The 26,674-nt window shown below is 32.4% G+C and overlaps 1 protein-coding gene across 1 annotated transcript in view; it reads right to left on the reverse strand.

Moving 5' to 3' along the window:
• LOC109077134 (calcium-activated potassium channel subunit alpha-1-like) overlaps positions 1 to 26,674 on the reverse strand; it is a 90,201-nt gene that overhangs the window by 15,004 nt on the left and 48,523 nt on the right. Inside the window, 21 exon segments of the mRNA XM_042768179.1 lie at positions 930 to 1,053; positions 3,651 to 3,747; positions 4,943 to 5,272; positions 6,156 to 6,188; positions 6,928 to 7,101; positions 7,755 to 7,763; positions 8,279 to 8,355; positions 8,472 to 8,558; positions 11,590 to 11,658; positions 12,074 to 12,183; positions 12,260 to 12,415; positions 12,727 to 12,796; positions 12,916 to 12,998; positions 14,082 to 14,187; positions 14,329 to 14,439; positions 16,258 to 16,349; positions 19,186 to 19,331; positions 19,334 to 19,355; positions 20,173 to 20,248; positions 21,410 to 21,485; positions 25,710 to 25,821. Coding sequence (XP_042624113.1) covers positions 930 to 1,053; positions 3,651 to 3,747; positions 4,943 to 5,272; positions 6,156 to 6,188; positions 6,928 to 7,101; positions 7,755 to 7,763; positions 8,279 to 8,355; positions 8,472 to 8,558; positions 11,590 to 11,658; positions 12,074 to 12,183; positions 12,260 to 12,415; positions 12,727 to 12,796; positions 12,916 to 12,998; positions 14,082 to 14,187; positions 14,329 to 14,439; positions 16,258 to 16,349; positions 19,186 to 19,331; positions 19,334 to 19,355; positions 20,173 to 20,248; positions 21,410 to 21,485; positions 25,710 to 25,821 — 2,160 coding nt within the window.

The raw sequence follows: 26,674 nt of genomic DNA on the forward strand, positions 1-26,674 counted from the left end.
TTACATAATTTATAGAAATTGACCAGTTCCATGCATATATATATATATATAGAAAAAAAGATTTTAATTTAAAGTTGAAGTACTAAAATTACTAAAACTAAAAATAAACTAACAAAAACTGGAAAAAAAAATATATATATATAATAAAAACTAAGCCTTTTTTATTTAAAAAAGTAATAAAACTGACAAAAACACTACTTTCAGTTATACTTTGGTTATACGAGGCAATTAAAAACTAAACTAAAAATAAAACAAAAAGAATAAAAATATAAAAAAATAAAAAAAAAACAAAAAGAATAAAAAAATAAACTGATAAAAACAAATTTGCTGAAACTATTTTCGGTTATACTTAAAGTAAATACTTCAGTAATCAAATGAGTATTTCTCATTTTAGTTTAGTTTAAGCTGAAGTAGTAAAATGACTAAAACTACAACTAAAAACAAAGTAAAACTGAAATAAATAATAAAAATTAAATAAATATTTAAAAGTAATAAAACTGACAAAACAACAAAATAACTAAAACTATTTATGTTTTACTTTAAATATTTCAGTGATTTTATGTTTGGTTTAAGTACTACAATTACTAAAACTAAAACTGAAAACAACTACACTAAAACTGAAATAAGAATAAAAAAAACAGATTTAGGGGGAAAAAGTCATAAAGCTGACAAAAACATACAACAAAATTACTATTTCAGATAGTTGACAAGGCAACTTTTTTTAAGTTTAATTACTAAAATGACTAAAACTAACTAAATTAAAAATAATAAAAAATAAACAAGCATATTTGACAAAATTAAAACAGAAAATATAAAAATGTAAACTTATTCAAAATTATAACTACTGTAATGATATATGTAAAATATGATACTATAACACTGTGTGATTTCCCTCGGTTCTGTTGTGCATCCTGCAAAATGTCTCTTACCAGGGTGACCTTCTCTATGTCTTTTGATGGACACCAGTGAAACATTCCTGTCGAATCATATTTCTTTATGTTCTCGTCCATTGTTTCCATTTGATCGTGACCTGGGACCAACAACGGGTCGTGCCTGAAACAAACAAACCACAAAAACAAGGAAAACTTGAGCTGGCCAAATTCATGCTCCTCTTCCAACAACAACGAGATCAATGACATGCTTCAGACTTTATATATCAGACATTTGCAGGTAATGAATTGGATGCTTGGAAGCAGGGCTGCTGTTACAGGACGTGATTGAGAGCAGGAGCTCAGGGTCTCAGGGACGTCTGATTGGCCCATTAGAGGGGTGAAGGTTTCAGCATCCTGTCAGACAGCGTTTCCATCCGTCAGCCGCAGCTGCTGTTATGACTTTATTCTACATCATTAGGCCATTAGAGGCTGAGCTGAGCTCCAGACGCTCTCCTCACTTCCTCCAGCTCTCTGTCCATCAAATTTAATGCACGCCGTGACAGGAAAACCACATGGTCAGCACCACGCCAGACGCCTGCTGCCAGAGCAAACGCCAGATACACGCTACTGTACAGCATTACATCACAAACACACCTGGCCATTAATGGGTTAATCTCAAGAACTCTGTCAAGAACATGTCTCAAGAGCCATGTTTAACCCTAAAATAAAATTTTAAATGACATAAAAAACAAAAAAACAAAAAAATTATATATATATATATATATATATATATATATATATATATATATATATATATATATATATATATATATATATATATACATATATATATATATATATATATCTTATGCATTTCATATGCATAAGGAAAATTATTTTTAATTAATTATTTTATAACTACTTTATAGGATATTTTTTATTTTATTATTATTTTTTAAATTACATTATAATGAATTCTCTAATTCTCTAATTTATTATATATTAAATTATATTTTTTACGTAACATTTTTTACAATTTATAAGCATAAAAAATGTGCAGTATTATAGTTAAATAGCATAAAAATAAATAAAATAAAAATGACTTTATCAGGAAATACTTAAACGATCAGTTACCTTGGTAACAACAACTGGTTACCACAGTAACTATTTTTTATTGCATTTATATTTAATTTTTTCTTTTAAAAATGTTTCAAAATTAACTTTAAAATAATTGTACAATTTTAGATGCTACATTTTTACAGATTTATCAAGAATAATAATGTCAAGTAATGTCTAGTAACCGAACATAGTGAGAAGTCTAATTTAGTATATGATTTAATGGAATGATTTTGTTGCTGCAGTACAAACATATATCATATTATATATTGCATCATATATATATATATATATATATATATATATATATATATATATATATATGTATATACACACACACACACACACACACATATATATATATATATATATATATATATATATATATATATATATATATATTTAAATATCATTCAGATTTTATTTCTCATTTGCAATGCAATAATTCTAAAAAAAATAATAATAATCTTCTTTATATAATTCCCATTTTTCTGATTTGCAAGTGAAGTGTGAGCAGGACGTGTTTTGGTGTCACTGAGTGTGAGGCGCTCCGGATGAATGTGATCTGCTGTCTGTAGGTGAGTTTTATCAGACTGGACTCGATCAGCCCTTCACTGACAGCACATTCATGAAGACTCAATCTCTCACACTGAAACTACAGTTAGTGTTTCAGCAAACAGCCGCGCGCTCTCTATCTGATCCTCTCAGGGGCTTGATCTGTCAGCGCTGAACACATTCAAACCATCCTCGCCAGCACAAAATCAATATCTGGCCGATCGGCTCATAGCACTCAGGAAAGAGTGAGTGTGTCTCATTTGGGTCCTGTAGCAGCATGTGGATCAGACCTGACACAGACACACTCACACACACAAATACAGGCTGATCATTAACACATCAGTTGGGATTATCATGGAAAACAAAGATACTGTTAATTGCATAAATCTCCTAGAAATTTGTTTTAAACATAAAGCTACATTTATTAATACCCATATGAAGGTCAGCAATTTTTAGATTACTGAGATTTATTTTTATATATATTTTTGTAATTTCATATAATTTTATGGAATGGTTTTGTTGCTGCAATACCCCCCCCCCACCATATGTGTGTGTGTGTATAAAATAATTAAAATACCAATAAAATCTAATATATATATACACGTTATAGATATAAATACAAAACATTAGATGTAAATATATATTATATATAAAATACATATCTGAGTAATTTTTTTCTCTCTAAACCACACTTGTAATTAATTACTGCCCATATAATATGAAGTATTCCTGCCTGCTGTCCTGATTAAAGTATTCAGAAGATATTATTTTCATTCCATCATTGCGTATTAATGGCTTTTATTAATTCACTAGCAGCTCTTTCATCAGTCAAAATCAATAAATAGATCTGTAATTCTGGCGGACAGGATAAGAGGCAGGTAGCGGGAGTTAAAAGCGGGCGGCGCGTCGGACTGCAGTAAGAGAACGACAGCCTGAGGCGACACAGACAGACCGCGACCTCTGATTGGCTGGAGCCATGGGACGTGTCATCCGTTTAGTGAGCATGAGAGGACAGCGACGCTAAATGAGAAGGTTTTTTTTCATGCAATATGGAATTATTTCTCATTGAAGTGGTTTTTGCAGGAACAGAAACGGTTGTGCTCTTACCTGATGATTTTGGGTGAGCATGTGGGCGATGATCTCATCCCTCCGTTACGCTGTTTTTTCTTGGGCGACAGAGCTGACTGCTGCTCCTCCTCCACTACTGAAACACCAGTCACAGTTTGAGACGCAACAAAACTACAGTCACAAAACATTAAAACACTTCAAACATACAATCACACAGCTGTGAGACACATACAGAAGGGATGAGGCACAAGGAGAGAGAAAGAGTGGGAATTCTGGGTAAAGTTTGACTAACTGTTCTCATTCTGATCAATGCCATTAATACTTTTCTGGTAAACTTCACTAGAAGCCTTTGTGTATAATGCAGGTATTGTGATGCATTGTATCTTTTCATAAATAATTGTAACTAAAATTAAAATGCATTTTAATATCTGCAGATTGCATGATTGTCATGTGTTTTAATGCATTATATTTTTGAAAGGTGTAAAAATTAATAGGTAAGTATTATAACCATGGTAACAATTATTCATGAGATTATACAATGCATTTGCATTTAAAATATTTGTAATTTATTTTTATTAATGCATTATATATAAAGGCTTCAAGTAAAGTTTTACCATATTGGTTAGCTGCAAAGAAACTGTATTTTGCATTCCTTCATTAAAAATGGGCAGTTACACTTTTCTTAAAAACTTATACAGCTTTCCTTTAGTTTAGCTTTACTATCAACCGAAAACTACAAAATGAGTAGATTTGCAACAAAATATATATAATTTTATGATGCATTTTTCAACATTTTGAAAACGTATGCATTTTATTAAGGTACAATCATAATTCTGTTCCACATATTTTCATTTGGGTGGTTACACTATCTAGTATTAACTTATAAATTTTTTGTGTAAATTTTCCAGCTTGAAGCTGAAATCAAATATAAAAACTGATTCAGTATTTTTTTTTTTTTCATTAATTAATGCAATATTATGGAAGACCTGAACTGCAACAGTTCAAATTTAAATAAAGTTTAAATAAAATTTTTCCTTAAAAAAAATTATCTTAAAAATCCTTTTTTTTTTTTTTTTTTTTTACTATTCAAAACATTTTCTCTCATTTAAAACCTTTTTTGTCTCTTCAAAACTTTTTTCTCTCATTTTCTAAAAAAGTGTTTTAAAGAGAGAAAAAAAAATCTTAGCACTCTAGGAAGGATCTAAGACACTATTTTTTTCTGCTTTGAAATTTTGTTGTTTTTTTCACATTGCAGTTCAGGATGGATTGTTTAGTATTTCTGAACTCCATTAGTCCTCATGCATTTCCCACAATGGCAGGCTGAGTCTTACAGAGCGTGTGCGGGCCGATGGTGGAGGTGGAGCCGTGGCTGGAATGATATCTGTATTTAACAGGCAGACTACAGGCCCGATGCAGGCGGATGGCATCAGATGCTCCTGTGCCAGCGCTGCTGCTATGATAGAGCTCTCTAGAGCTGGCCAGACTGAGTCTGTGCAGGTATGAGGCAGCCGGTGACAGCAGACTGCCTTTACGGTTATTTACTAAAGGCACTGACACACGACCGCTTCGGACAGCAGGAGGCCCTCTCACTGCACACTGAACTCGCATTAGGGCGGGTTTGGGATTCTGGGGCAGGAATGTTGGATTGAGCTCATCATTTACTGTCAGACAAGAAACATTCATAATCAGGCGGTGGACAGAATCAGCCAAATATGTAATACAAAATGTGCTGTAATACAGTTTAATAAAGTGTTGCTAAATTGTTTTGAAACCTATTATTAAAATATTTTTAAAAACATTTTATATTTTTATTAAATATAATATTTTAAACATTTTATTATAATTATATTTTTATTTTATTAAAAAAAATTATAGTAGAAAAACATAATCCAGATTTAAATCCAGTCCATTTGTTTTTATATTGATTCGGTTTATTATATTTTAAAAAATAAGTTGTGAATAACTTAATTATATATTGATTTATTATTGATCCTCCACAGTCACCAAGACAGGTGCAATTTCTCAGGATCCTTATTTCAGTGATATCTGTCAGGTTGTAGTAATATTTTGTGCATAATACTCCTAAACTAAAATTGCTGACAGCACCATTAGCTGACATATTCTGCATCATTTAACATGAACAGAAAAAAAAAACAACTTCACAAATGCTTTGAAAACAACAAAAACAAATGAAAGCCAAAGCAGTAAAATCTAAACAGTTTCTAAAGTTAAAGCTTTACATAATCAGAACTGCAGTGCAGCAGCACCATCTAGTGTCGAATGAGAGCAAGCTTATGCAGTGCTTCATGATATTCAGATACAGTGACATACAGTACACAGACTGCAAAACGTATTTGGACACTTACAGTACAACCTGTGTGAGCTGACTTACATACAGCCATTATTATTAATTAGCAACAAGCAAAAAAAAGTTATTTTTCAATATTTTGGATGAGCAGGACAAGAAAGAGAAGAATGAAGGAAGTGACGAAGAAACAGCAGACAGTTAACAAATAAATGAGTAAAAATGGGGAAAAGACTTACTTGATTTGATGTATCCATTATAGTTACTTTTAGCTAAGAAAATGTAAAGACAAAATGAGGTTAAAGTAAGACACATGGAGCAATGAAATGATGAACCAGTGAGAAAGAAAATGGAAATAAATGCCTATAAATCCTTTTTAGCTAGAATTGACTATCTTCAACCACCCAGTGAGCACAAAAACTTAACTTAACTAGTCTCCTAGCCTGACCAGCTGACCCTAAAGTCCCCCTTAAATCATCAAACCAGACCAATCTAACCAGCTTGGCCAGGCTGGGACACCAGATAATTACCTTTGGCTGGTATAAGTTTTTACATATCAACACTCTCAACCTCCAATACAAATGACATATACTGTGTGTATTTACAACATATTATTATCCTACATAGTATAGCCGTTTTCCTATAAGTGTTAGTAATGCCAATCACCATATCCAACATCTAGATTATTAGCATAAAACACAGCACAAACTATGCTTAAAAGAAATGTTCAGATAAAGACCACTGTACATAGCCGAATATCAAATAAAACATCAAAATAAAGATTCAATGAATCACTAAACTATTAAACTGTATCATTACAATTCACACAAATAGCATGCAGGAGACCAAGTCTATCACACAGATACATTCATGGGCTTACAGCAGTCTTCACCACATTAGATGCCACCACTACATGGCACTGCACCAGCCAGATGGCACATACACAGGTAGCGGGCACAGAATACTACACGGGCACTCGGCACGGGTGCCACAGGGGAGGCGTTCACTTACACGAGCGTAAAGTGGTCGTGTTATCATACAGAGACACGGGAGAGAAGGGGAAGCCACGGTGCAGAACCTCCATGTTACTAGCCACACTGTCTGACATGCACGAGCAGCCCTGTTCTGCCCCACCGCAAGCTACACAACATGCCAGACGCATTCTCTTGTAGGCAGACTTCTTGGCTGGGGTCATGGGGTGGATGAGGGGAGAGGAGGAGGAGAAGCATGTTAATGGATGGGAGCATTATTTCACTAACAGAAGCTGGACATCTGGAAACTACAACGGGCCAAGTATAGAGCCCTGAGGAACACCTTCAGAAAAACATGTTTGTTATCAAGTTATATACGATTCTGTTATATAGTAAAATCTGTTGTATTTTTCAACAAAAAAATACCAGTTCAAATGGCTCCCATGCTCCTGCCATTATTTTTAAAAATCCTAGTAAAACATTAAAATACATATACAAGAAAAACAAAAAAAATCATAGATCACAATAACAAAATACAACAACGTGTCCTGCCATGGTATATAAAATACAAGAGTATTTCTACCCCATAAATTATGCAAAAAACATTTTACCACATAAATTACACAAACTTCTATTCTTAAAAAATAAAAAAAAACATATGGGGTGATATCTAAACTCAAAACAGAATAATTCTCAGAAAAGCCCAAGTGCTGTTAGGAGCCTGTTAGAACAGTGAAAAGTCAAGCTGTCTCCTGTTGATGATGTGGTGGAGGACAGTGGGTTGATGGAAGATGTAGTTTTACATTCACACATGCAGCAGGCCACAGCAGAAATCTGCATTTACAGATGAAGGCAGTCATTACTCACAATACAACACTATCAGAGGGTGAGGGAAATGATCACAGATCCAGGGCAGCGAGAAAAAGGAAGAATGTGAAATGTGTCAATTACTAATAAAATGTTTTTGATGTATTTTAAAAGTATCAGGTGGAGGTAAAAGCCAAAAAGGTCGATAATGTGGCCAGGCGGAGCTGTGATATTGATAAAACAGCCTTGGTAGAGATGCCATTCACAAACTCCTCCACACGTGAATTCTTGAGAGTTCTTGTTCTATATCGAAATCATTATTTGCTAGCTGTGGGGAAAATTGTGGTAAAGTGCAATGTAAAACCTTCACAACAAATCCAGTATAATGATTACTGATCCCACAACATTCTATGTGAAATAATTTAATAAATGTTATAATACAAAACAAGTTTATTTATTAGGTAATCTGAAATGTGATATGAAATACACCCAATCAAATCTATAAATATAACTATATTTACAGTATGTAAAAATGTGAATGTACAGTAAGACAATTATTAATAAATGTTCTCATGGTAACTTACTCCGTTTGCATCCACACTTTTTGATCCGTTTTGGGTCTGTAATGTCATCATGACAAGCTTTACAGTAGAAAAGTGCCCTAGTGGAAGAATGTGATCTTATTCAAATCATCCACACAACATATGACTGATATGATGTCAATCTATTGCTGAATATGTAGAGAACAGCACAACACAAACTCCTTGTCTTCCTCACCTCTTCACCTCTTTGGCATCACTGGCGATAAAGAAGCCCAGTGTTCCCTCCTGCATCTTCACATGATTGCCCGGGTTAATCAGCGTGCTGTGAAACACAAACAACACTCATAATCCACAGAATGTGTTCTGGAATCATCTCTCCAAATCATCATTTCTGCACTTATGGAGACGGGACAGCTCATGCCACGACGTGGACACACGTTTAAAAATTAACCATAAATCTATGTAAACCATCAAACATTCAAATACAGATGAAAACACCTGACGAAAATCTAAAGAAGAAAAAAACAACCCAAAAGAGGCATTAAATACATAAAGAGTTTGTACAGTAATGCCAAAATCACCCAGAATACAAGAAGCATCACATTTCATTTTTTTCATGATGGCATGCATTTACTAAAATTATTATTCTTTTTACATTAAATTAAATTTAGTAAAACTACTGTTTGTTATGATGAAGGTTATTGTTATGTCTGAACTAAAATAATGTATTTTAAACATTTCAGGACGACATTTGCATGCAAACACAAAGTATTAGTTTACTTGGTTAACAGACATGCAAGCATGGAAAAGTTCACCCAAAAATGACATTTCTTTCACCATTTCCACTCTCAAATCATTCTAGATACATATGACTTATTTTCTTCCATGGAACAGTAAAGGAGATGTATATCATAATCACAAAGCCATACCAAAACCACATCAAAGTAAAAATAAAAAAATAATAATCACTTCCACTCCAAATCAAATCTATAATTACTGTATGATTAAGTTTTTCAAGCTGCATCACGATCAGCCATACGCCACTTGCAATCAAGGAAATCAAATAATGTTTTTAAAGGCGCATTTTAATTCAACATAAAACAATTGAAATGTGATTGTTTGAAAACAAGTCATACTTTAGGATGGTTGAGTGGTGTTTTGTCATTTGTGGAGCTTGATAGTGTCTGTCTTCTTCCACTGTCTTTGTATGGAAAGTAATATTGTGCCAAACATCTCCTTTGTGTTTCACGGATAAAAAGTCATACAGGTTTGGAACAACATGTGGGTGAGTAAATGGCAGACATTTCATTTTTGCATGAACTATCCGTATAACATCCAGCATGTTTCATTTCATAAGTGTGTCACTACAGAAAATAAAACATTTGTTGACAGTAAAAGCATTAAACATGTTCAGAAGGGCACCGTCACCGCTGTTTTCAGTGTCACGTTACAGTTTACACACACAGCTCGACCAGAAGTACAGAAACTGAATGAAAGCATCCCTTGAAAATCTACACACATATATAGCACTGTCTTGACTAAAAGCCTTTTACAGTACTGTCTCAACATTTAACCAAGCGCAAAAAACTTTCATGGACAAAAGACCCTAAAACATTCAGGAACGTTTCAGGGAAATATGGCAAGTACATTTTCAAGAGAATTTGGCATGACGTGACCACACCAAATGAAACCTTATAATTTCATACCATTTTCCACCCCTGTGTGAAACAAACACACAAACAGCAGCCAAATTAAGACAAACCAGTAAATGCAGCATAAAGAGGACACTAAACAACACGTTAATCATTTCAGCAGGGATATTATCGTTAATTAAGACTCAAACTAAAACCATAAAAACATTTTTGTTACTTTAGATAAATGTTAACTAAAAAAAAACACTTAAACACTGTTATTAGCGTTAACTAAAACGGAAAGATTTAAAGAAACATTTAAGTTAATTGGAATTATATATATATATATATATATATATATATATATATATATATATATATACAGTACAGGTCAAAAGTTTGGAAACATTACTATTTTTAATGTTTTTGAAAGAAGTTTCTTCTGCTCATCAAGCCTCCATTTATTTGATCAAAAATACAGAAAAAAATGTAATATTGTGATATATTATTACGATTTAAAATAATTGTTTTTCAATTTATTATACTTTAAATTATCATTTATTTCTGTGATGCAAAGCTGAATTTTTAGGATCATTATCACATGATCCTTTAGAAATCATTCTAATATGATGATTCATTATCAAAGTTGGAAACAGTTCTGCTGCTTAATATTTTTTCAGAACATGTGATACTTTTTTTAGGGATACTTTGATGAATAAAAAGAAAAAAAAAAGAAAGCTATGTTTTTAAAATATAAAAAATATTTTGTAATAACAATATACACTACTGGTCAGTAATTTGGGGGGTCAGTAATTTTTTTTTCTTTTCTTTTTTTTTAAATAAAATCAATACTTTTATTCAGCAAGGATGTGTTAAATTGATAAAAAGTGATAGTAAAGAAAATAAATTATTAGAATATATATTATTAGAATTTATTATTTTTATTTTGAATAAACGCATTTCTTTTTAACCTTTTATTCATCAAATATATTAGACAGCAGAACTGTTTCCAACACTCGTAATAAATCAGAATATTAGAATGACTTCTAAATGATCATGTGATAGACTGGATGTTACATGTGACACTGAAGGCTGGAGTAATGATGCTGAAAATTCAGCTTTTGCATCACAGGAATAAATTATTTTTTTAAAAGTATATTCAAATAGAAAACTATTATTTTAAGTTGTAATAATATTTCACAATATTACTGTTTTTTTCTGTATTTTTGATCAAATAAATGCAGGCTTGATGAGCAGAAGAGACTTCTTTCAAAAACATTAAAAATAGTATTTTAAATAGCTCTTTTCTAATCAAACTAAATTCACATTATCAATTCATATATATATATATATATATATATATATATAAAAAAAATAAAAATCATAAAATAACTAAAACTAAATAAACTAAAATAAGAAACTAAAACTAATAAAAAATGAATAAAAAAACTAAATAAAAAAAAAAAAAAAAAAACGAATATAAACAACAAAATGAATCAAATGTAACTAAAATTAAAGTGAAAACAACATAAAAATTAAATCTAATTCAAAATAATAATAAAAAAACTATAATATTAATTGAGTCAAGATTATGTTAATGTTATTATATATAACATTATACATTATATATATATATATATATAACATTATACATATATAAATTGCTGTCAGGATACTTGATCTTTTAGGACTGTGAATGTTTTTAATGAAGATCAGACTGACCTACTCTCTCTCTGGTCTGATTTATATTCAATCGCGATCAGAAGGAGTTTCAGCTTAACGTAGCAGAGTCTGCAGAGAAACAAAGGATAAATTAAAACTAAATTACACATAATAGGTGAACAATAATCACATTTATTAGACATTTTGTTTCCTTATTTATCTAATTTCTATCTATTTACATCAGCAACTTTACAGCCAATTTATCCAGAAACATATCTAAATAATAAAGAAAGATACAAAACCTGTCAGAAGTTTGGACACACTTAACTGAATTTGTCTCTCATGCTTTTAAACTTAAAACTTTTGCTTATATGCAGTTTTGTAGTCGTGTGAATTTCTTTGCAAAAGAAACTTTTTTCAAAGTGTGGCGTCTTTCACTACATCATTCCCATACTCCAATTTGTGTTATGTCATAGTTTTTATGAATTTACTCTAAGTCTAACATATGGAAAAGAGTCAGAATAACTGCACCCATCATACTTACTCACAAACGGCGGGGAAGGACAGCCCCACGAAAGCACTGGACAGATACTCCGTGTACATTTCATTGGCTACTCCTTCTAAATAATACTTCTGCCATGTGTCTTCTTCAATCTAAACGAAAGAAAGTTGTGAGTTTCATGGTCAGGATTCGAAAGGTAACGATCCAGCTGTTCATGTGTGGACTGACCTTGATGTAGGACCTCATGGAGAAGAGGTTGGCCAGCATGGTGGACAGACCCTGTGCCAGGCAGCTCTGAGCAATGAAGCCCAGCTTCAGCTCGGCGAGGCAGATGGCGTCATCGCCTTCCTTCCAGTTCCAGCTCGGGATGTTGAGAAGATGAGCCTGGAGAAGACAAGGACAGCAAGCACATGCATTCCAGGCCTTGTAACTCTTTTGAAATAAGATTTTGTTGTACAGTGTGGCATACTTGTAAATCAACATCTCAAATCTCCCTCCTAAATTCATCCAGAACATTTATTGAAAATAAACTGCTTGTGATTCTTAATTTTAAAGTTACAGTAGAAACAGCTTGAAAGCATCTAAAGATCATGAAAAGGGAAAATGGTTATGAAAAACTACATTTTGGCAGTTTTTGGTACTAACATTACAAGTGGACTTAAGACTGTAATATAAGGCAGTATGGAAACTCTCACCTTATTGTGGTACTGCAGCATCTGTGTGATGATTCGGATCTTCGGATGATAGTTTTTAATGGAGATCACCCTAGAAAAACACACATCATCTTCTGAAATCCATCAAACGTTGTTGATTTTTGAGTTGCAATAATTATAATTTTTTTTGTTTATTTGGGAGGTTTAAATGAAGTTGGCACACTGTCCCACCTCATGATATTGGATGCATCTTCAGCGTCAGGATCTGCACAGTATTTATTGGCTAAGATCAGACAGGCATCGGCCGACTCAATCTAGAAAAATGAGATTGAAAAAAACACAGATCTAATTTAAAAAAGTGAACAAACTTTACAAGATGTAAGTAAATGGGCTTAAATAAGTGCTGTTTGCAGCGCTCCCACAGACTGTCTAGTGAATTTCCTTTTCCATGAGCTCAGTTGCTTGTTATTACTGCATAAAGATTTTCAATGCCAAGATTTTTAGCAAATACTTCAGATCAATTAATGAATCAACTCAAATGACTCGTGAAAAACAAAATTCACTCATGAATTAGCTATTATTCTACCCAAGTGTTATTTTAAGATCCTTGATACACTTTTATAGATTTTGTTAAATTTTTTAATTAGATGCTATTTTAAGATTTTCTATTTTAGTCAAAGTAATTTTTGGGTGTTTTTATAATGTTTTTTTTTTTTTTTTTTAATGGTTAACAGTTTTATTTTAATATCATTAATATACCAGATTGTTTGTTAATATTTTGAATTAGATTTTATTTTTGTTTTAATTTTAGTTCAAGTTTTAGTAATTTTGCTGCATGTTTTTGTAATTTTTTTAATCTTTTTTTTTGTTTAATTTTTTATTTGCTTTAAGTTATTTAGTTTTAGTTGATTTAGTTCTTCAATTTAAACTAAACAAAAATGATGTTGCCTTGGCAACTAGGTGGAATAAAATATTTATTTTTAATGTCAATTAACATTTATTTTATTTCACGTAACGAAAATATTTTAATATTTTTAGTTTACTATAATAACACTTTACACATGAAACAATATCTGATTAATCATTTTAGAACAAAGCATAACTAGAAAAATGTACGGTAGATTAACCATATAAATTTCCATGATTTTTTATGATCATATACATTTCTGTGACATTTCTACACTGTAAAAAATTATTTGATCAATAAGTCATGGTAACGTTTTTTCTAATTTGTCAAAGCAATGTTTTGTTTTTTTAAGTTATACAAGACTCAATCAGATTTTTTAAAGTCAGTTTAGGTCAGTTTACAGTGCAGGTCTAGAACACAGAAATTGCCCTGATATTTCCAGATTTTCTATGATTATAAGCCGCCTGCAGACGGTAGATGACAGCCATACCTTGACTCGAGCGAGATCGTGAGGGTTGAGGACGGATCCCTGGTAAAACTCCACCTGTGTGAAGTGTCTCTTGAATAAGGCTTCCAGCTCAAGATTAGGGGAAATACTGAAAACACACACACACACACAAACACAACGGCACTGTGAGACGAAGACGTTCACTCATAAAACAGAGCAGCAGGAGTGTTCTTCACAACGAATCTTTTGTGCAGACGAAAACTCCATTCAATTTCACTATTATACTTACTTATGGAGAAAAACAATTTCTACATTGACATCATCCCTGTCCTTGTGTAGGAAGTCTTTGAGGAAGTTGGAGACGCTCTCCAGTGTGATGTGACCGCAGACGACTATATGCCTGAGAAACGCAACGGGTGAGTATTCATCAGAAAACATCAGAGCTGATCAACAAGAGAGAAAACCACCCAGATCACAAGTTTAACACAACATTTAGCCTTACAATTACGCAAAATCAGACTGAAATGAACCCCGAGCAGAGTTCGATTTTAGGGAGTCTGGGTAGGTTTTCTCTGGAGAAACTGGATTTAATTGTTTTATGCTGTAACAAGAACAAACCTTGTCTTAAGTTTACTTAAAAAACAACAACAACAACAACATATGAGCTTAAAGCAATAACAGCAATGCAGTGCAACTGTAACGAGTTAAAGACCCCATAAAATCACTACTCAGACTTTAGTGAACATTTAATCTGCTAAAAATCGGAATATAATCTAAAGCGATGAAGGTGATCTCAAAAGAGAAAGAGAACTAATGCTTAAATCTGCTGAAATGATTATCTGTGTAGATGAGCACCAAGCTAATAGACTAAATTAATAGACTAAATAGTCTTGATTTCATGGGGACTTTAAAGCCAAAGCATCTGAGCATTTTAAGAAACAACGATAAGAAGCTTCAATGACAGTCTGAAAAGAATAATCCATCAAAATGACTGCTGATAATTAATTATCAAGTAATGCAAGTATGTTTCATATATAATCAGTTTATAACCGTACACTGTTTTAGCTGGCATTAAAATAAGTTCACACAAAACATTGCAGTGAAGTACAGTTGGACTTTGTGATTGATATTGTGAAAAATGTGCATATTTGTGACACCTCATAAAATGGCTCATTAGTATTATTTAAAACGAGTTTATTTACATTCACATGAAAGTTTGAAAAGGCTAAATCAAAACAGTATATATTACAATCATTCAAAAGATCGGGGTGGGTACAGTTTTTTGTTTTTCAGTCTCTTCTGCTCACCAAGGCTGCATTTATTTGATCAAAAATACTGTAGAAATTGTGAAATATTATTACAATTTAAAACAGCTGTTTTTTATGTGAATGTATAGTAAAATCTAATTTATTCCTGTGATGCGCAGCTGTATTTTCAGCATCATTGCTCCAGTCTTCAGTGTCACATGATCTTCAGAAATCATTCTAATATGATGATTTACTGCTCAAGAAACATTTCTGATTATTATCACTGTATAAAACAAATGCATCCCACAATATTTTTGTGGAAACCGTGATGCATTTTATTTTATATTATTTACAGATGAATAGAAAGTTCAGAAGAACAGCATTTGTTTGAAATAGAAATCTTTACTGTCACTTTTGATCAATTTAATGCATCCTTGATTAAAAAAAAAGTATTATTTCTGTTTGTTTTGAATCTCCAAACAGAAGAAACAAAATACAACTTATCAATTAACATACAACACGTACAACCACCGCTACACGCAGAAGTGTCACAAGTAGCACGAACCAGCAAGCGATGAGCGACTCACACAACGCGACAAGCAATGAGATGATTTGTGCCGTTTGACCCCAGACCCTCATAATAATACGACTTCCTGTGGAGAAGCACCTCTGACGTCACAGGAAGCACTACAGCGACTTCCTGTGAGGTCAGAGTCCGCGCTCCTCCACGCCAGACCCTGCGGAAAATAAGAACCTTTTCATTAGAGGTTCGCCGTCTTCAATCCTTTGACTTACTTTCTTCCTCGGGTCGAGTTATAACTCCCTCCATATTTCTTCCGATTAAGGATGAGAGCAGCGATTTCAGGCACGTAGCGAGCAAACATTGCCTACATGCATGGGACAGAGAGAGAGACGGGCATGCAGACGGGCCGAGCGCACTGAGCGAGCGCAGCCCAACCCGCGGTACTTACTTTCTCCCATTTACTGCACTATAGGAACCACCATATTTCTTGCGGTTTCCTATTAACTCTATGATTTCAGGAACGTAGCTGGCAAACATGGCCTGGAGGAGGAGACAGGAGAGACACAGGACAATAGAAGTCTGCCAATGCTTCTACCTTCAGTAGAAGAGAGATTTCATTTCAGAAATAAGAGCCTTGAAGGGATAGCTCAGCCCAAATGAGAGTCAACGTTTGCTCACCCTCATGTGACTTTCCTTCTTTAGCGAAAAAAGATGCATTTATAAAATAAACAATGAGCATCTCGTTACGATATAACGAAAATGATGGAGGACTGAGCTTTGAGAATACAAAAAAAAAGCATACAACTTGTGCTCTATATTTCAAGTCTTCTGTTCTCAACTAATGGATAAGACAAAACTGGAGCTGAATAATCTGCTTTAGAGCTGAATTGGATGAGTTTTGCAACATTTGTTATTGAACTGAATTGAATTAACACTGGAGCTGAATAACAACGCTATTATCTTATGTAGAGAATTGAACTCGTTTCACAAACTGATAAACTTTACACAAACTGTACTACAGGGCTGTATAATATTTAATTTTTTATTACATGTATTTAACATGTACTTTTTTATAGAATTATATAAATCAATAAGAAGAATTAATATTAAAATACCTTATTATTAATATTTTATTAATTAGTTAACATCAAATATTATGGAAATTGGTCTTAAAACATTTAGATAATCAGTTAATTCATTTTTTTAAAAAAACACTTATAGTTGTTTCACACACACACACACACACACACACACACACACACACACACTGTATTACACCAACCAAATTCATCATTATACATTTGGCATCTGTGTAATAATGAGCTTTTTTATGTAGAAAATATTTACACAATATAATACACAAATATTAATATTAATACAAACATCTCCATAACCCACTGTGGACATGGTTTTATTATTATTAATTATTTATTTATTATCTGTATTGTATAAAGCACTATAGAAATAAAGGTGACTTGATTTCTGAAGTCATATGATCGCTTGTCTGAAGAACATTGGTCCCCATTCACTTTCATTATATGGAAACGCAGCCAAGATGTTCCTAAAATTGACCTTTTCGAGTTCCACTGAAGAAAGAAACGACATGAGGCTGAGTAAACGATGACAGAATGATCATTTTAGTACAAACTATCCCTTTAAGAGTTTAAAATGCAGACAGATTGAGTAACAGTGAATGTCAGAATGCTTGTATACATGCATTGCCCAGAATTTAGAGGCTGGAAGGTTTTAGGATAAAAGTAAAAGCATTCTGTTTGACAAATATCCCTGTTTTAAGGGATATCAGTGTTGAAGAGTAGAAAAGCCACAGATGAGATTCGATCTGCCGTTTTAAGAGGGAAAACGGTGATGTAAAGGAGGAAACCTCAAGAGCCATGTTTAGTCCAAACAAACTCTTACGCCGGGCAGATATGAACACACTTTCACGTGAAACACTGCTGCACTTCACCTTTTACATCATTTACATTATTACAGGAGTTAATAAAACTGCCTTCCTAAAGACTGCAGATCTCAAGCATTACAGTATACTACAATTAATGGCAAAATCTACTTATTTACAAACTTTATGAAAAATTATTCATATTAAAATTAATGTTAATTTTAATATATTTACAAAATAAAATATGATCATTGTTTTAGTTTATTTATATAATTAGGCAGTGAATTAGGCAAAGAAAAACACTTTGAAACACAGATTTTACTGGAATTAATTAATGTATTTATTGTATTACTCTGACCAAATAAAATTAATTTATGTAGAAAATGTTTTCTAAAAGCATTACTGTACATAGTACAATTAATAGCAAAATATTTTTGTCTTTACAAACTTAATGAAAAATTAGTAATAATAAGATGTTAATTTTAATATCTTACAATATTTAAAATAATTTTAGTAATTAATATAATTATCTTTAGATATTTATATAGTTTAATGTGTATATCAAATATTAATAATAATTGAAATTAATATAAATATAAAATTAAATAAATAATTAATTAAAATAATGATTTGATATTAATATTTTATTACTTTATTTAAATTGGGAAAAAAATTATTATGGCAATAAACTGATCTTAAAACTTTCAAATAAGCAGTTAATTGTCTTTCAAAAAGACCACCAACAAAATAAATAATTATAAATGAGACAAATCGAAAAGATCTGTGCAATAATGTGTCCTAAATGTTTTTATAAAATCACTGCAATTCTCACTACAATTAATATCTATCTTTATAATCTATCTGTCTTTACAAACTTTATAAAAAATTATTCTTATTAAAACTAATGTTAGTTTTAATATATTTACAAAATATTATATATAATTTTATCCAAGTTAATTGATATACATATTTGTATTTATTTCTATAATTATTTTTATTAAAATGCTATTTTAATTTGAGAGTCATATCCGTATGATGTATGACGACATCGTAACGGAGTGCATCTCATATCTCAGCCCTTCATAGAGTTTGTTGGAGTTGGGGTGGGGTAAACTGGGTCGGGGCGTCTAAAACCGCAGTCAGTCATGATTTCTACAAACAGAATTACTTTGTACCCCCTAATGATGGTTCCACTTATCACATGAAATCAACAAATATAGCATTTGAAATATAGAAATACTTTTTAAAATGATTAAGAACCAAAAACACGCAATGCAGCACAAGCAAAAACACATGAAGATCTTTCCATCATGACGAGCAGAAGCTGGGAACGTTTGGATGGGATTGAAGCAAAATGGGGTTCGTTTTCCAGCTCTGATTGTCAAGGATACAATGATTAAGGACCTGATAATTGGAGGCAGAAATGCAGGCTGTGGGTGAATTATTATGGGATTTCTTCTATTTATTTAGGCTTTTTACCAATCCTCCGAGAATGAAGAAGACCATGAAGAGGCGGCCGAGGGTTGTTTTAGCACAAACATCTCCATAACCCACTGTGGACATGGTTACCATGAGTAAGTACACACACTCCCAGTAGGAAAGCGGTTGGGAATTTTGGAAGTTTCCCAAGGATCCCCTGAGTTTTCCACCTGAAAACACACCAACAGGCTCAGTATTTCTACTTAAGCTTTACCTAAGCAATTGTTAACATGAAAACAAAACAGATCTTGTCATAGGAATAGCTCTCCCCAAAATAAAAATCTGCTGAAAACGTGCTCAACCTCAAGTCATCTGAGATCAGGATGAGTTTGTTTCTTCATCAGATTTGTAGAAATGTAGCACTGCATCAGTGTCTCAGCAATGGATGCTCTGCAGTGAATGGGTGCCGTCAGAATGAGAGTCCAAACAGCTGATAAAAAACATCATAATAAATCCACAAGTAATCCACAGCACTCCAGTCCATCAGTGAACATCTGGAGAAGACAAAAACTGAAACAAATCCAGCATTAAGACCGTTTTTAACTCAAATACATAGAGTCTATAATCCATAATAACACTTCCTCCAGTGAAAAAGTGCATCTCCTGTTGTCTCTCACATCAAAATCCAGACACACGCTGTTTAAACGTTGCTTGATCTGTGCAGATTTCTCTCCTGATTCACACCAGAACACTTTTTCACTGGAGGAAGTGTTATTATGGATTATAGTTTCGTATTTGAGTTAAAAACGTCTTAATGCTGGATGTGTTTCAGCTTTTGTCTTCTCCAGATGTTAACTGATGGACTGGAGTGCTGTGGATTACTTGTGATGTTTTTATCAGCCGTTTACTTTCATTTTCATTTTCAAAGCAATTTTGTTATTTTTGGGTGAACTATTCCTCTTTCTCAATACACAGTTTTGGTCTTATTGTGAATGATTCATCAGTAGCTTATCACCATCCAGTTCATTCCCAATGCGACTGACTTACCAAATGTATGAAGCCCGCAGCCGTCAGCCATGTGCTTATAAAGATCGAGCACAGATTCACCAACTTTATGGAGTTGCTATAAAAACAAATTTTAGAAATACTCACATCAACGCACAACTGATACGCACATGAATCAACATTTTTGAACTAATACCTCACATAATTTTGAGTTCAACCAGAGCATATTTTGGAAATTTTCCTAAAAAAAAAAAAAAAAAAACATTTGCAAAAGAACAGAACTGGTGTATCTACTGTAAGTTCTTTGTATAATACTGGACAATTTTAGACCAAAAATCATTTCAGATTGTTTTGGCACAGTCTATTCAGTAGATTTCACCTCTCTCCCCACCTCCATTTGAATGAATTACAGAGAGATTATTCATTCTGTTGCACAATAAGCTCTCCTGGACATCTGCACTAAAGCTTTAGATATAAGCCACAGGGAGACGGACAGATTTCTGAGCACAAAGTCAAAGATATTCAAGCACGACAGGCAGGAATAAAATAAAATAAAATAAAATAAAATAAAATAAAATAAAATAAAATAAAATAAAATAAAATAAAATAAAATAAAATAAAATAAAATAAAATAAAATAAAAAAAAAAAAAAAAAAAAAAAAATAAAAAATAAAATAAAATAAAATAAAATAAAATAAAATAATAAAAAAAATAAAAAAAATAAAATAAAATAAAATAAATAAAATAAAATAATAAAATAAGATAAAATAAAATTAAAATAAAATCATAGAAAAATGGAGAAGGTACCGGCCATTTTTGGCCAGACATTTTCTATTAAGTAATTTCCTTTAACCATAAAAACCACACAATGTAATGCATAATTCAAAATACAGGTGAAACACCTGTGAAAAATCAATACAGTAAATTTATCTATATTAGTTCTATATATTATAGCCTATTTAAACAGACTTTTCTGAGTGTGTAATATAATATAATATAATAAAGACAAAATTGCAGTTAAACTATTTGTCAATTGAAGAATTTATACTTATATACAGTAAAATCATTGTTTGGAAAAAAAAACAGCAAATCATCCTCTGTGAACACACACTTTAAAATAACTACTCTAATGAAATCTACAAAGCACGATATATAAAAACCAAATGTACCTAGAATATTAAATGTTACCAGATTTATAAAAAGTATGATTTTCATTTAAGATCAAGGATATTTTCACATGAGTTCAGATATCACATGCTGCACTTGAAGGGATTCTTACCTTGTTTTTAAGATATTTAAAAACTGTAATATTTCTGAAAACTGGATCAGCCTCAAGGCTCTTAAGAACCTCAGTCCTGCATGAAAGAGCAGAAGCAAGTAAGAAAGACACTTAAAGAAGCAGAACATCATAACACACATTAAAACACACAGAGAATCGAGTTCAGCTCGTACCTTTGAAGTGTTCGTCCATGTTTGATCAGAACACGACTAACAAACAATACAAACTAACCGCAGCTACAAAAAATAAAAACCTTTAAAATATCACAAGGAATATGAAAATATCTGTCTTTGAAAGCGCTAAATGTTGAGAGCCGCAGCGCTGAACCGAACACATCTGGACAGAGTTTTTTTCTCTCTAGACTGACAGAGCCACAACATCTGCGCTCAACATTCATGACGTAAAGGCCTAAATTTGAGTCCTGGCTTCAGAAGCATTACATCAACAAAAAAAAAAAACAGAGAGAACAACATGTGACTTCAGTGAGGTGACTTTGCTCATTATGAACACACAAAAACAAAAAGATTCACACACATAATCATTCAGTCACTTTCCAGAAAAAAGCAGACACTAAACTAGATCCATGGCTGAGTTCTCAACAGTACAGCGCATATTATTTCTGCAGTACAGACTATAGTATGCATACTAGACACAGTATACATGAAACAACTGCTGCACCTGTCAACATGTGTAATAATCAACAACAGAGCATACTGCATGAAATATTGTATCCCACAATGCAATGCACTTGACTTTCACTTGATGCACATCTAATGTATGACGTTTTTGACAGAACTTGAGAAAAAAGGTCTGCCTTTGTCCTTTTTATTCCTAATGGAATACTGATTATGAATGACCATAATGAATGATTAAAAGGTTAAAATGATGTTCAGACTCTTCCAAAGATGAACTCATAAGCTATGATTAAACAAACATTAGCTAAAAAATAAAAACAACACTCGTTCTTGAGATCTGGGACAAAACAGGTCACAAAAATAGTTGGGGAAATCATGCATCAATTAATTATTTTCAATTATTTGTGTTAATAATAATAATAATTATTATTACTACTATTTAGATGAATTTATTAAACATGTTCATGGGTACTCAATATATCAGATACAGAAAAATCTTATGAATATTGACAAATGTTATGTAGTATTGAATGAATTAATGATTTCAAACTCATTTTCAGTTCAATCTATTGAATTTTCACCACAGTCATACAGAACATTTTACTATGTTGACACAGTAACTATATTTTGCACATCAGACATTTTGTTTTTCTGATGTTGCCATAAAAAAAAAAAATCATAATACAAAACATAAATTGCTTGAAATTCTAAAAAGCCTTTGTAATTCACCAGGTGCACTTCAGGTGACATCAATAGTCCCTGATTTTAAAAATTAACAAAATTGTAGATATTTCATATCACAGCTGTGAAACATTATAAAAGGTATTGTTTTTAAAATAAAAATCATTTTTAAAAAACGTATTTGAAATAAAAAAGGACAAACCTCATTCTTTTCGGACACAGTATGTTATATATTAATATTTATGTTCATTATATATATACTGACATTTTGAGCTACAGTTTGTGTGTGAGGAAAGGAGGTTTTAGACTTATGATAAAATAATATCACCATTTTAAGAAAATCAAATGCAATGGTATATTTACATTCTATTGATAATTTCAAATCATTTGCAAAGTGAAAATGTGGCTATTTATAGCGTTTTATTTTGTCCCACATCTCAAGAATCAATGCCAAATTAAACAAAGCAACTGTCTCCAAACACATCTGTAAAGCTGATTATTATCACTGCCTCCGTGTTCTTGGATCAAAGGGAAACATCCATCAATCCGTGCTGATTCCAGCATCAGTTCTTACCCCAGTACGAGACGGTATGGAAACACGAGGACAGTGTGTGGTGAAAGTTGTCCCGCTCGTCTTTCTCACACACCGGCGCGTGGAGCATCTTCACACGGTAGCCGTTGTGAAAGAGCTCGCCGCAGGATTTCTTGCGTCTGCGTGTGTTCGGGAGGGCCTCGGTGCGCGTGGCCCCGTCGGGGCTCCTGTACACCAACATCTTAGTCGGGATCATGGCGACGATTCTGATAAAAACGCTTCCAATTCACAGTGTCAAATTTGCAGCAGCAAGAAGCTCCGTCTCGATCCGAGGAAAAGTGGTCGGAATGAACCAAAGCCCACCGGAAAAAACTACATCCCAGTTGTGATGATGTAGTCATGTAGTGAAAGCTTAGAACAAACCCTTTTCATCAGGATATTACAGCATAAGCTCCTTTAGGATGCAAGCGGAGGCCAGACAGAAAGCCTGTTCAACATGCACATCATCTGCTGCAGTCAAAACTCTGACTTTATAATCATCAATTATTCAAACTACAAATGTTTGATGTTCCAAGAAACACGGATTACGCGATTCCAACATCTCCTGAAGATCACCTGAGTGGGTCTGCAGGTGCAGAACTCACCGATACATTGTAACGGTTTTTGAATGGCTTTTAGAATGTTGTGATGCGGTCGCTAAGCAACCATTCTATAGCTGACAGCAACTCAAAACTAACGTCTTTGATGTTTAAAAACAGATGGAATGCCGTGAAAACACCCCAAACCAGGAAATTAAACCACACAAATCAATCAACACACACACACACACACACACACACACACACGTACCAACAAAAGGACATTAAGTCAATGAAAGCTGAATAATAACTAAAGCAGGATGTTGTGACCCCGTGACCTCCTGTTCCCTATAGGAGGATTAAAGTCCTTGAAAACAGACACGGACATGAAGAACATAAGCTGCGCTTTGACCACGACTCAATTCATGAGGGAGATGAAGCATTAAAGCAGTCGCATACAGGCCTGTTCTCCAGTCAAAGTAGATTTGCAGTTTTTATTTAGTGCTTTATTACCAGCAGAGGGCAGCGCTTTTACTACATTATGAAGGCCTTGCTCTAAACCACTCATGCTTGTAAAAGTTTTCAAGACTTTGATGTATCAATTTTTTAAAACTAACTAAATTAGAGTCTGCAAGATTTTTTATGTTCTTTAAAGAACCAAGGCTGCATTTATTTGATCAAAAACACAGTAAAAGCCACAAAAAATGTAAATATTATTACAATTTCAAATAAGTGTTTTCTATGTGAATCTCTGTTAAAGTGTAATTTATTTCTGTGATGTGCAGCTGTATTTTCAGCATCATTACTCCAGTCTTCAGTGTCACATGATCTTCAGAAATCATTCTAATATGATGATTTGCTGCTCGAGAAACATTTCTGATTATTATCAATGTTGAACACAGTTGCACAATATTTTTATGGAAACTGTGCTACATTTTATTTTTCAGGATTCACAGATTAATAGAAAGTTCAAAAGAACGGCATTTATTTTAAATAAAAATCTTTTATAACATTATAAATGTCTTTACTGGCACTTTTGATCAATTTAATGTGTCCTTGCTGAATAAAAGTCTAAAGGTTTCTGACCAGCTAAGCTTTGAAAACAGATACGACGCAGATCTCGACGTTCTCAGACAGACGGTGACAGTCGAAAACAAAGAAATCCTGGAAATCTCCAGAAGTACAAAGTCAATCCCAAACTCGTTTAGAAAACAGGTTTTGACTCCAACAATTACTCCAAACAATTCAATGATTTTTCATTATTTTGAAACATCACGAATTATCCAGTGAAAGTGCTTGTTCTGCCATTAATTAAACACTCTTCGTTAAGAGAATATTGTGTTTCAGTTAAGCTCTAAGAACGGTATCTGCGTCCTGCTTCATTACCACAGACAATAATTCTGACCTAAATTATTAAAAACAGTCTGTAATTGCAAAATAGTTCATGAAGCTGTCTGTTTCCGAGCAGCTGAATGATTCCTGCTGTAGTTTTATGATTATTCAGAGGTTTATATGTGACCTGAGCTGTTCATGCCCTCAAAAGACTTCAAACATGATGCATGAGAACAAACAATCAGGCATTTTAAACAATAGGAGGATTTCTAGAGAACGTCTCTCTAATTCCCAGCATGCCAGAGATCACAAATCCCAGCGAGCTGCTGAATAAGCTGATTTGTTGTAACGGATGGTGTGTGACAGATTGTGCTTACTGACAGATTAAGGGTTAATGCGTGTAATGTCCAGCAGGTGGCGGTAGAGACCTTTATCTAATAATATCTGCCTGTGGGCTTTACATTTCTGACACCCTCTGGTCATAATCTGATGAAATAATCAGGTGTTAAAGGTAAAGTGTCAGTAACGGGAGAGTGTTTTACCCAGCCAGCTCCTGTTCAGATACACGGACACAAACACAGGCGGGACGGTGAAGAAGTCCACCACTGAATTCACCTCCAGCCAGAACCACAGCTTATCATTGGCTGCGATGAACTGCGAAGGTGCAGAAAAGAAAGACGAAACACATGTCAGTCAACAAACACATATAAATAAACCAGTTTTATTTTTAATTAAAAAACAGTGTTTGGTCATTGAAATAAAGCTTAAATAAAATTATAATAAATAAAAAAATATAATAAAACAAAATTATAAAAATTAGAACTTAAAACTAAAGCTTAAATAATAATAAATAAAAAAAATAAATAAATTAAAATACAAAGGTTTAAGTTGAAGTATTAAAATGACTAAAACTTAAAAACAAATCAAAGCTGTACAGAAATATTTTTCTAATATTTAACTAATAAAAATTACAAAAATACAAAATTATAACTAAAACAAAATATAAACATAAAAGCTAATTCAAAATATTAAGAAATACACAACAGAATATAATTAATACTAAAATAACACTGAAATAAGCTGAATAATGAAATAATTTAAAAAAATATATATAATATGAGATGTAAAACCCAAACTTAAAAATATGCTTAACTAATAAAAATGACAAAAAACAAACAAACAAAATTACTAAAACTTTATATATATATTAAGAAATATATAACAGTATATAATTAATAATAAAATAACACAGAAATAAACTGAATAATAGAATAATAATAATAAAATAAAAAAAAAAAAAAAATATATATATATATATATATATAATATATATATATATATATCAAAAATACAAATAGTAGATGAAAAACCTATACTTAAAAAAAAATGGTTAATACTTAACTAATTAAAATGACAAAAAAACTAAAACTTAAATTAAAATAATATACAAATAAAAGCTAACTCATACTATTAATAAATATATAAAAGTATATAAACAATTCTAAAA

Source organism: Cyprinus carpio, chromosome A12 (assembly GCF_018340385.1).
Source record: "Cyprinus carpio isolate SPL01 chromosome A12, ASM1834038v1, whole genome shotgun sequence".
Taxonomy (NCBI): Eukaryota; Metazoa; Chordata; class Actinopteri; order Cypriniformes; family Cyprinidae; genus Cyprinus; species Cyprinus carpio.